At 45.9% G+C, this 11,543-nt stretch overlaps 1 protein-coding gene across 1 annotated transcript; it reads right to left on the bottom strand.

The window, feature by feature from the left end:
• Window positions 1–7,302: 7,302 nt before the first annotated feature.
• Window positions 7,303–8,649, bottom strand: LOC124653475. The gene is made up of 2 exons (XM_047192536.1): window positions 8,119–8,649; window positions 7,303–7,906 (listed from the first exon to the last, which is right to left on the bottom strand). Exons 1-2 carry the CDS (start codon window positions 8,424–8,426, stop codon window positions 7,444–7,446), a joined length of 771 nt encoding a protein of 256 aa, XP_047048492.1. The 5' UTR covers window positions 8,427–8,649; the 3' UTR covers window positions 7,303–7,443.
• Between the last annotated feature and the right edge of the window lie 2,894 nt (window positions 8,650–11,543).

Below are 11,543 nucleotides of genomic sequence, written 5' to 3'. Positions count from 1 at the left end.
TACCTACAGGGAGGTGGACCCAGATTCGTGACAGCAAAGAAATCTGGAACTGTGCAGTAATCCAAATCTAGTACTTACTTTTCTATCAACGGCTTAACTTGGCACAACAAAACACAAAACTAAGATAAGGAGAGGTTGCTACAGTAGTAAACAACTTCCAAGACACAAAATAAAAACAAAGTACTGTAGGTAAAAACATGGGTTGTCTCCCATAAGCGCTTTTCTTTAACGCCTTTCAGCTAGGCGCGAAAGTGTGAATCAAGTATTATCGAAGGGTGGTATTTCTACAGCAGGGTGTGGGCTTTTCTCAACCAGGCATATTATATTAGATACATAAGTTTTAGCATCTCCCTTTTCATTAGTCTTAGGCGTGCTACTCTCATCAACCAAATTTTCGGGAACAAGCCAAGCATAGTTATTTTCTAGCGCATCATTCATAGCTAGGAGCTTACATGGTATTGGTGCTTTGATCTCCCCACCATCATCAATATTATTAGTGTATCTTATTCTATCCATATCCATCTTTTCAAGGAGACTAACAAAATTAGTAGGAGAACCAAGCATGTTAAATTTAGCAAAGACCTTTCTAGCTTCTCTTGCTAGACCACCAAATTCTCTAAGAAGGGTTTCTAAAACAAAATCTTTCTTTTCCCCTTCTTCCATATCACCAAGTGTGAAAAACATGTGTTGGATTATAGGATTAAGATTAACAAATTTAGTTTCCAACAAGCGAACTAAATGCGCAGCAGCAATTTCATAAGTAGGTGCAAGGTCTACCAAGTGTCTATCTTCAAAATCTTCAACGGTACTAACATGGGTGAAAAATTCTTCTATATTGTTCCTCCCAATTATAGACCCTTGTCCTACCGGTATGTTCTTTGCGGTAAAATCAAAAGGAAACATGATGAAATAAGTAAAGTAAATGCAAGTAACTAATTTTTTTGTGTTTTTGATATAGCAAACAAGACAGTAAATAAAGTAAAACTAGCAACTAATTTTTTTGTATTTTGATTTAGTGCAGCAAACAAAGTAGTAAATAAAACTAAGCAAGACAAAAACAAAGTAAAGAGATTGAGAAGTGGAGACTCCCCTTGCAGCGTGTCTTGATCTCCCCGACAACGGCGCCGAGAAATTTATGCTTGATGGCGTGTATTTCACACGTTCGTTGGGCAACCCCAAGAGGAAGGTATGATGCGCACGGCAGCAAGTTTTCCCTCGAAAAGGAACCAAGGTTTATCGAACCAGGAGGAGCCAAGAAGCACGTTGAAGGTTGATGGCGGCGAGATGTAGTGCGGCGCAACACCGGGGATTCCGGCGCCAACGTGGAACCTGCACAACACAACCAAAGTACTTTGTCCCAACGAAACAGTTGAGGTTGTCAATCTCACCGAGACTTGTCGTAACAAAGGATTAACCGTATTGTGTGGAAGATGATTGTTTGCAGGAAAACGAGTAGAACAAGTATTGCGATAGATTGTATTTCGAGTAAAGAGAATTGGACCGGGGTCCACAGTTCACTAGAGGTGTCTCTCCCATAAGACGAACAGCATGTTGGGTGAACAAATTACGGTTGGGCAATTGACAAATAAAGAGAGCATGACAATGCACATACATATCATGATGAGTATAGTGAGATTTAATTGGGCATTACGACAAAGTACATAGACCGCCATCCAACTGCATCTATGCCTAAAAAGTCCACCTTCGAGGTTATCATCCGAACCCCCTCCGAGTATTAAGTTGCTAACAACGAGACAATTGCATTAAGTATGGTGCGTAATGTAACTAGTGACTACATCCTTGAACATAGCACTAATGTTTTATCCCTAGTGGCAACAGCACAACACAACCTTAGAACTTTCCGTCACTGTCCCGGTGTCAATGCGGGCATGAACCCACTATCGAGCATAAGTACTCCCTCTTGGAGTTAAAAGCATCTACTTGGCCGAGCATCTACTAGTAACGGAGAGCATGCAAGATCATAAATAACACATAAGCATAACTTTGATAATCAACATAACAAGTATTCTCTATTCATCGGATCCCAACAAACGCAACATATAGAATTACGGATAGATGATCTTGATCATGATAGGCAGCTCACAAGATCCGACAATGATAGCACAATGGGGAGAAGACAACCATCTAGCTACTGCTATGGACCCATAGTCCAGGGGTAGACTACTCACACATCACACCGGAGGCGACCATGGCGGCGTAGAGTCCTCCGGGAGATGATTCCCCTCTCCCGGCAGGGTGCCGGAGGCGATCTCCTGGATCCCCGAGATGGGATCGGCGGCGGCGGCGTCTCTGGAAGGTTTTCCGTATCGTGGTTCTCGGTACTGGGGGTTTCGTCACGGAGGCTTTAAGTAGGCGAAAGGGCAAGTCGAGAGGGGGCACAGGGGCCCCGGATGACGAGGCGGCGCGGCCAAGGGGGGCCGCGCCGCCCTAGGGTTTGGCTCCCCTGTGGCCCCACTTCGTTTCGTCTTCGGACTTCGGAAGCTTCGTGGAAAAATAGGCCCCGGGCGTTGATTTCGTCCAATTCCGAGAATATTTCCTTACTAGGATTTCGAAACCAAAAACAGCAGAAAACGAGCAATCGGCACTTCGGCATCTTGTTAATAGGTTAGTTCCAGAAAATGCACGAATATGACATAAAGTGTGCATAAAACATGTAGATAACATCAATAATGTGGCATGGAACATAAGAAATTATCGATACGTCGGAGACGTATCAGTACTCGTCATCTCCGAGGAACCCAGTGCGACGCCACAGGTCCACACGTTGTCATTGGTATCCCATATCGACGAGTCAAAGTCTTAGGAGGAGTTCCCAAGAAGATCAGGAGGGAGGAGGGCCCGACGGTGAATAATCTCCTCGATCTATGCCCGTCCCTTACGTGGTACCGGTGGCATAAGAAGCCTCCGTGCGCTCAGGTGCTAGCCACCGGGGAGGTGGATGTCGTCTACCCTACCCCTGCCCTGGAACGGAAGAGGAATCATGCCACGTTCACGTTGATGAGGACTCGGCAACACGGCTTCTTCAGCTTCGCCCCCAAGGACCCGACCTCGTGGTCATTCTTGGGCTTCTTCCATGGCCAATATCCCTTACCCATTGTCTTCTCAAGGGGGTGTTGCTGGTGCTATGGGGTCGGGTGGGGACCAGATTGGAAATGCTGGCGGGAGGGGGCGGTGCGGCTGCGGGCAGGCGAGGAAAGTGGACGCCGCCATCAATGTCCGCGTTGGACTCTAAGCGCATGCAGCATTGATGGTGGCGCACCAGCGCCGCCCGCTAGTCCTGGTGCGGCTACTGAATCCAAAGTGGGCCATTGATGATGCGGCAGTGAGACCAACGTGTGCATGAGGAGAATCGGCCGCTATCCCGCTACCATGTGGGCCCGTGGCAGCAGAGGGAGGACACGCGTGTGGTTCGGGTTGAAATGGGTCGCCACGAACAGGTCGGCATGTTTGCATTGGCCCATTGGGCTAGGTTTTCCCTGTCCTCCTATCGGCGCAGACCAAAACAAACAACCCAGTCAGTTTAAGATGGGTCGCTCTTATAAAGATACAAGTTTAGTGGGAGTTACCCAAAAAAAAAACTCTAAAAAATCTATACGCAAGCAAATATATGCAACTTTAAAAAGAAGGCAATACATTTAAATTTTGATAAATTTCAAATAACCTTCGTAAAATGGAGAGAGTACAATTATTCGTGAACTATAGGTTGATTAGTTTCACACAGTCAAAGTTTTGCTTAATATACTGCTAATGGGAATAAAATATTCAATAAATCTTAACTACAAATTAGAGTGGACACCGCCTACATATTGACGACCTTAATCATGAATATTTCAGTGACTCACTCCTAACGTTAAATTTACATGCAAGAACTGGTCCTACAAGAATGTTCGAAATACAGATGCAATAAGATCTTAGGTATTGTAGTAAAGTTCACATCTGAATATTTCTAAAGAGAAACTTTAATTTTGCTAAAATTATTTACAACATTTCCCAAAAAAAAAAAAAAACTGTTAGCCGCGGCTGTCGGTTTCTCCTAATTCACTAAGACCGTGATTTTTTTTACATATAAATCTAAACATGTAAATTATGTATCATCGATAAATTGAGGAACAATTTATTGTTTAAAGATAAATCTTTCAAAGCACATGTGTCTTATATATCTAATGACATGATTTAAAGGGCATGCTGAGTTTAACTGAATTTTTCATATATCTTGATTGTGTTATTTTTTGTAGCATGGTTGGTACTACTTAGTATTAACTTTAAAATAAGCTACCAAAACCAGAGTGGTCAAGTGGCTCCCGAGCTACATATAGCTCGTTTGTTGAAGTATTCGAAAAAGGCATTTTAAAATTCAAAAAAACCAGAACAAAAATTCTTGATGTAGATAATAATGAAGTCTACTAGTGTGCAAAAACTTAGTTCGAAACTCGTTGTATTTTGGCCTCAGAAAAAATAACAAATCTTAATTTCATCATTGGTGAATAGTAATGAACAGTACACTATAATCTAGATTATATCATTTTGTGAAATTTTGTCATTTCTATTTAGGGCAAAATACAAAATATTTGAATCTGAAAATTTACACATTGATAGATTCCAACATTTTTTTACGTCTATGTATTTTTTTAAATTTTTCTAAAACTATAAATTAAAAAAGTTGAAGTTTTTGAGAAAGAAAAGAAACCGGGCCACATGTAGCCCGGGCTACAAAGGAGGTTTTCTCTACCAAAACATCTTATATTTTGGAACAAAGAAAGTACCTCTTAAATTTTGTACTTCGTCTATCTGAAAATAAGTGACTTGACTTTTTGTAGATACAACCGTATCTAGGTAAAGTTAAGTCACTTATTTTTTAGATGAAGGGAGTAGTATTTATCACAGTCATTTGATTTGTTAACAAAATGTTCATATAGTTTTCAATGAATCTCAGGGGAAGGACTGAATATTAGTTGCTAAAATAAACATAATTCTGATCATTAAAATACTAAGATATTGCTTATGTGGGTGAATGCCCGGATCGACAAACATACATTGAATTTTTTTTTTGAACACGGGAAACGGCCACGAAGGGCCGAGAAGGTGCATTACTCACTGTCGGCAGAGTTACATTTTACATATAGGACCTCAAAGATAAATAAAATTACAAATACGTCCTGACACTTTGCACAAAGGATCTCAGATCTAATTTGCAAAGCGCAATCAAGTCCTGCTCCATCTCCACCGAGCTCAAACCAGGCACAACCAACCGCAGTGTCACTGGGGACGAAACCACTTAGGACACAACGGCGGGAGCTCACCGTGCCGGGCGTAGAGGGCCTCCGTAGCGGCACATCGGCCTGGAGGTTGATGTAGACCTTTCGCCGGCAACCCTTCGCCAGCGACCAAGGAAGGAGAGGCTGCCCTTCAGCCATGGAAGTCGACGGCCAACAAACCGCCGAGATTTCTCTCCCAGAAGCTGCACCAGAACTTCCCCAATCCCCTCCAAATCTGCAGATCATCGCGACAAACCACTCCATCCCCTCGCCGGCACGGCCGGCCAGAAAGAGAGGAAGGACGACAAATCTCCAGAAAAGAAGAAGGACCAAACAAGCCCGTTTATTGAAGAAAGCCTCACCAGCTCTGCCGCAGTCACCCAGTCTCCACCTCGAAGACTTGACGAAGAGCTTCACCGGCAACCGTCTCCTTCTATTTTTAAAGAGAATTCAGATTCTCCCGAGAACGACCCAGCTTCTCCCGAGAACGAGCCAGCTTCTCCTGTGTTGCTTTTAGTTGGGCGCTAGAAGGCAAGGCGTTTTTTTCCCCAGGGGCCCAGGTATCATATACACCGCCAAAATAAAGAGCCTTAAGTACTAAAAGAAAAGAACCTAGACCTAACAAAATTAAGTGAAAACCTATAGGCTGGCGCCAAATATTCCATCCAAAAAACCCATATTTATGTTTCTAGTTAGAAAACAAAATGAACTTATGACACATAACAATTTCAATAGGGTGAACTGCAAATGATATCTTTGATGTATCAATAAATATAGCCTGTGGATGACTAAATATCTTGATAGTTCAGCCTCTGCCACATCATATACATGATCAATCCAGGAACTTCTAGAAACGGAAATATCTTGGAAGAAAAGGAGGAAAAATATGAACCAGCTCTTCCAGCTATCCACTCCACTGGCCTAGGTTGGAGAGACAGAGGGGGCAGGCCTCGCCTACAAGGAAAGAAAAGCTCATCAGAAACCGTAGGAGCAACGGAATAAACTAGTGCATTCTTCCCCCCGGCAACAGGATAAGATCACATCGCACATGCACAGTCATCATACCAAATCCTATCCTCTCTCCCCACACCTAACTTATCCATTATCTAATCCCATTTGGCCAACATTAAATTAGCAAAAGCCATCGGCATCAGGGCATCGATTACTGCTAAACCATTAGCATAGGAGACGCATTTTGCATCCGTCTCTTCTTCTCGTTCAGACTTGTCGCCATGGAAAAAACTTGGAGAAAAGAAAGGTTAAGATGAGCCATCAACAAACAAGGTAGCTTCGTGCGACGCACCGACGCTGCTGTATGAAAACAATGGTAGAAGGGAAAAGTTACTTAACAAAATGTCAAAGATGTCACTGTGACTGTGATTTACTACTAACACCACATTTCACCCACTTCCCAAGAGACAATCGAAACCAAAATCACCATTGTTTGTGGAGTAGTTTATGCGGCAACTCGTTCCTGTTTCGCCGCCCGTTTGATGCAAACAGGGGGCGTCCGCTGTGCAATTTTTTTACATATCTTTTTGGAAAAGAAGTTCGTTGTGATTGATCTACGCGCCACGCAGATTGCCGGGGAAAGAAGCATCGATAGATGGATGGGTGGATGAATCTGTTTGCTGCCGCTTTTCTGGAACAAAGTTACTACCGGCAAGAAAGTGTCTAGTTTTCTTGGGATTGCACTTTGTGTGCATCTTTGATCCTTCCTCCTAATTGGATGGCATTTCAAAAACATTTCGCCCCACAAGGCAAGGATATCACTGGTTGAGGACCAACCACCAACTTGGTGGCAGCATAATCATGGGATCCATCACCTGGCAAATCAAATTGCATCAACATGTTGTTGTTTGTTTGTTTGTTTGTTTATATCGAAAGAGAGATCAGGAGCAAAGCACTAAACTTATCTTCAGGATGATCATCATTAGTTAATGATATAGCCCAGGGGGGTGGTTAGGTTAGTTCATCGTTGTAGCAGTTCCAGACTCTAGCACTTCATAGATACAACAGGTCAACGGGATGCAAACGAGATCGACAAGCTTTGCTCAGACGATTACACGGTTTTTTGCAATTACTTATATATATAATTTAGTAAGCGGTGACAACTCTACTGGCCAAAGGGAGGAAGAGGGATCAGACGCTGACTGCGAATTCGCAGCTACTGATTGTTGTAACTAGCGGCACCAGTAACGCCATTTCGAAGATCTGACAGCGAGTAGGACCTCGGCGACCTGAAGGATCCGCTCCTCCTCGCCGCCGCAGCCCCGCCCATCTGGCTGTGCAAGCTGAGCATCGGGGGCGGCAATGCCTGCGCCTCCCTCCCGTTCTTGCCGCGGTGCCCCTCCTGCGGCTGCTCGTCGGAGTCGGAGCCGTCGGAGTCCTCCTCCTCGCCTTCGTCCCCCTCGTGGAGGGCGTGGTCCGGGGCTAGCAGCGGGGGCAGGTAGGTGGCCGTGGCTAGGGAGCTGCAGGAGGCGCGGCGCGACCAGGTGGCCAGGATGCGGCGGCGCTTGTTGAACGGGTTCTCCGGCTTGGCCAGCTCCTTCACGGCCTCCCTCGCCGCCGCCTCCGCCAGGCTGGTGAAAGACTTGGACTTGCCGGCGTAGAAGCTGGACAGCCCACTCCTGTTGACAAATCAGACAGAGACAAATCATCAATTCCAAGCTCCTGTTTGTCTCACGATCCGTCAAACTGGTAACTGATGATCTCCAAACAAGACGAAAACCCAACAAAATTTCCTACTGTACTTTGGCAACGGATCAGAAAAAATCCCCCGAAAAAGATCTTCTTTTTCCTCATTTTGCAACAAGCATATTCTGAGAAGCTTTTGACTCACTTGATGGGCAAAGAATCCTCCAGAGCCTCCAGGCACCCGAGCCCGGGCTCCTGCTTCAGCTTGCTCTCCACCTCCTCCTCCTCCCCGTCCTCGCCGGCCTCCGACGAGGAGTCCTCCCCGATGGAGGAGCTGGACGGCGACGGCGCGCCGATCGACGAGCTCTCCGTCAGCACCTCCTCCGCCTCCTCTTCCTCGATGAAGAAGGCGTCGCTCATCTTCTTCGTCCCCAGCAGCACGTCCCCGTCCTTGGTCTTGCCGCCCGATCCGGGGAAGCCGCCGTAGGCCTGGAACGCCACCGCCGTCGACATGTCCAAGCTTCAGGATCCGGCGATCCGGACGGTGGTGCCAGCTCGCGCGCGGTAGCTAGGAGGGAGGAAATCTCGGATGGAAAATGGATATGTGTCCGTCCAAGAACAAGGACACACCAACTCAGCAGCAACTTGTAAGAGAGAGAGAACAAGGAAGAAGAAATGGGTGAGGATGGGATAAGATAAGAGCAACGACGACAGGAGGGGAGTTGTGTATGCGGGGTCTTTGTAGGCTCATCTCATGGGTCATGGCGTGGGCGCCGCGGAGGGACCGGATCCTCTGCGGCCGGGAACCAAATGCACGGCACCTGTCTTTCTATATTATTATTATTATTATTATTATTATTATGTTGTGTGATATTTATGTCAATCAATACAATAAAATAGTGTATCGCAAATATCCGAGCCATCGGGTATGCGTCAAATATGAAATAAAAATCTCGAATCATCGTGGATTTTGTGGCATGCTTGTTATGGTAGCAGAGTGATCCTCTCTACGGCGTGGAATGAACTACGCGCCGTCACTCACAATGTCGTGTAGTGCTCAATCCAATAGAGAGTAACCAGCGTCTCGGTGGTGGCATGCTCTGCGATAGTAATGCCAATCAATTCAATGAAATTGTGTGTTACTAATGTGTGACGCAAAAAAATCTGGACCGTCGGTATGCGCCAAGTGTAGAATCACAGCCTGGAATACTCGATGCCGTGACATGCTTGTTGTGGCTGCTGTGTGATCTTCTATATGGCGTGGAATGAACTAGGCACGTCACTGGCACGTCGTGTAGTGCATGCGATAGGAATTAAACGACGTCTTAGTGGTGTCGTGTTGTGTGATAGTAATGACAAGGAATACAACGAAATCGTGCGCTAGTAATATGTGCCGCAAAATGTATGGACCACCGGCATGCGCCAAACACAGAGTAACAATCTGGCATACTCGATGTTGTGGCATGCTTGTCGTGGTATTAGTGTGATCCTCTACGGTGTGGAACGCACGGTGCAAACATGCTTAAATCATATGTGTTGTATGAAGTAACGAACGAGGGAGAGTGTCATGTGCTGAGATACCTTATGTAAATCAATACACCTTATGTAACCCGTTTTATGTGTCCAAAGAATATTTGAACGGTGAGGATGCACTCAAGTGACGGAGCTAGCCGAGTATGTCAAGGGGGTGAAAAGTATGAATGTTTGGGAGGGGGTGGATGACCCATGTATGTCCATGATTTTTCCAACTTGGGGGGAGGGGGTGGGGGTCTTAGGCATACTTCACCACTGGTTCTCTCTAGTCAAACAGTGTGACATCCCAATACAAACAATGTGCATTGCCATGTGTGCTTGCTTGTCGAACTAAAAGACCAGTATCATCTGTACCATCTACTACAGATGGAGTTTCAGGTTCCGATGATCATCGCACTTTCTGTTCTAGTATCTCCACAGCCACAAGGCCGCCTAGGCCTACACCGTAGTGCTTAGATTAGACGTTCGTGTGATAGAAAGTAACTGGCAACATTATATTGCAAGTATGGGCGGTGTCACTTGGTGAGACATTCAAGTTTGGTGCATTCGGAACCTAACCATTCACCGCTTGTCCGGTTAGGGCATGATGCACCAGCGGCGTACCTAAGTTTGCTAGCCATGGTGTGATGTTCAGGACACTGGGTCCAGAAATTGATTTCCGCCCCTCCCTTTCCTCTCTAGGTCTGCCCCCATGTTTGTTATAGAGCAGTGATGGCCTACGTTGACATGGCGTGCTCGTACTTCGAGCCACGATCGAACCCGGTATCATCTTCTAAGCATTCGTCATGGCAACAATGGAGGAGACGATGGCGACCATTGTCATAGTGCTTGTTAGTTTCTCGATCGTATGATGAAAGGAGGTCGATTTGGTCTACACTTGATAGGGCGCATTCTCTACACCTAACTCTTCCATCTAAGTCCCTAAAATGTTGTTTGTTCAATGAATTTTGAAAGTCTAGGGGGCGGGGGCACTTGCCCCCCTCCCCGGAAAGAGCTTTGGGACTTGATGCTCCCAAGTATCATCGTGACTTGGTGCCAGCATGCACCATCCACCTCTCATCCAACGTATCCGCTTGACTCAAAATTTGTACTAAATAAATGAAAACTAATAGGAAAAATCGAAAACATGTCAGCATTTTTGCATCCACAATTTTCTATTCAGGTGAAGTTTCAGCCCGCTTTAATCAAGAGGTTTGTGATTAAATAAGTATTCAGTTTGAGCCGGTGGTCGAGAAACGTAAGAAGCTATTTAATCACGAGGCAGTCATCCGAATGGTATGAAACCCGTTCACATGTTTTGAAACAAGACATTTGCACTTTACTTGTTATTTGTTATTTTCAAAATTCTGTAAATAGTTCACGCGTTTTTATTAGTTTGAAATTAGAGATAACCGGTCTGAGACCTTGTGTTCTAAGATGGATGCCGGAACCACGTCACGGCGAGACCAGCTTCCTCCCCCTGGCGGCGGTTGTTGATGGTTAAGTGGTACGGTTATGCGGTCTCGGCGACGATGAAGGGCGTGCATGTCTTCGTTGGCTAGAGGAAACATCTTTGTAATGTACTAGTTCATCCACTCCACAAAAGTAGGTTATATGGGATTCGTTAAAATTTGAATGTGTCTAGGGACAAGTTTCATGGGATAGAGTAGAGGGTGTGTTTCAAATTTTGAACCATCATTCTCATCCCAGGGGTCACATGGGTGGCGCAGAGGATCCCTCTCCACATGGCGGAGCGGATGTGGCTCCGGTGGACGGGGTCCATCCACATCCATGGGTGGCATGAACCAAAGTATCCAACCCATCCGTCCACGGATTCTCGCCCGTTTCCGTGTGCGTCATCCAGCCGTAGAGGAAACCCCGGGAAAGGAAAAAAGAAAGGAAGAAATGCAGGCAGAGGGATGGATATCGCTCGGGCTGGGGTAGTAGGCCGTCCCTATCCGTTTACAGTTAGCCGGAGTCGCTGGCGTGCGGAGCCCACCGGCAGACAGGATGAGGATGAGGATGCGGGTGAGGTGTTTGGACACGTTCTGGTCCGCATGGCTTGGCCTGGACCAGGATGGAGAGAGCGACGTGGAGGACGAGGTAGCTCGTCTCATC

Source organism: Lolium rigidum, chromosome 5, assembly GCF_022539505.1.
Source record: "Lolium rigidum isolate FL_2022 chromosome 5, APGP_CSIRO_Lrig_0.1, whole genome shotgun sequence".
Lineage (NCBI taxonomy): Eukaryota > Viridiplantae > Streptophyta > Magnoliopsida > Poales > Poaceae > Lolium > Lolium rigidum.
Note: the sequence above shows the minus strand (reverse complement) of the source record. Positions and strands in the feature narration are given on the sequence as shown.

Excerpts from the sequence above, each read along its gene's own strand:
- LOC124653475 (XM_047192536.1), bottom strand. The coding sequence starts at position 8,426 with ATGTCGACGGCGGTGGCGTTCCAGGCCTACGGCGGCTTCCCCGGATCG. Across the intron at positions 7,907-8,118 it reads GAGGATTCTTTGCCCATCAA|GAGTGGGCTGTCCAGCTTCT; the intron begins GTGAGTCAAAAG and ends ATTTGTCAACAG.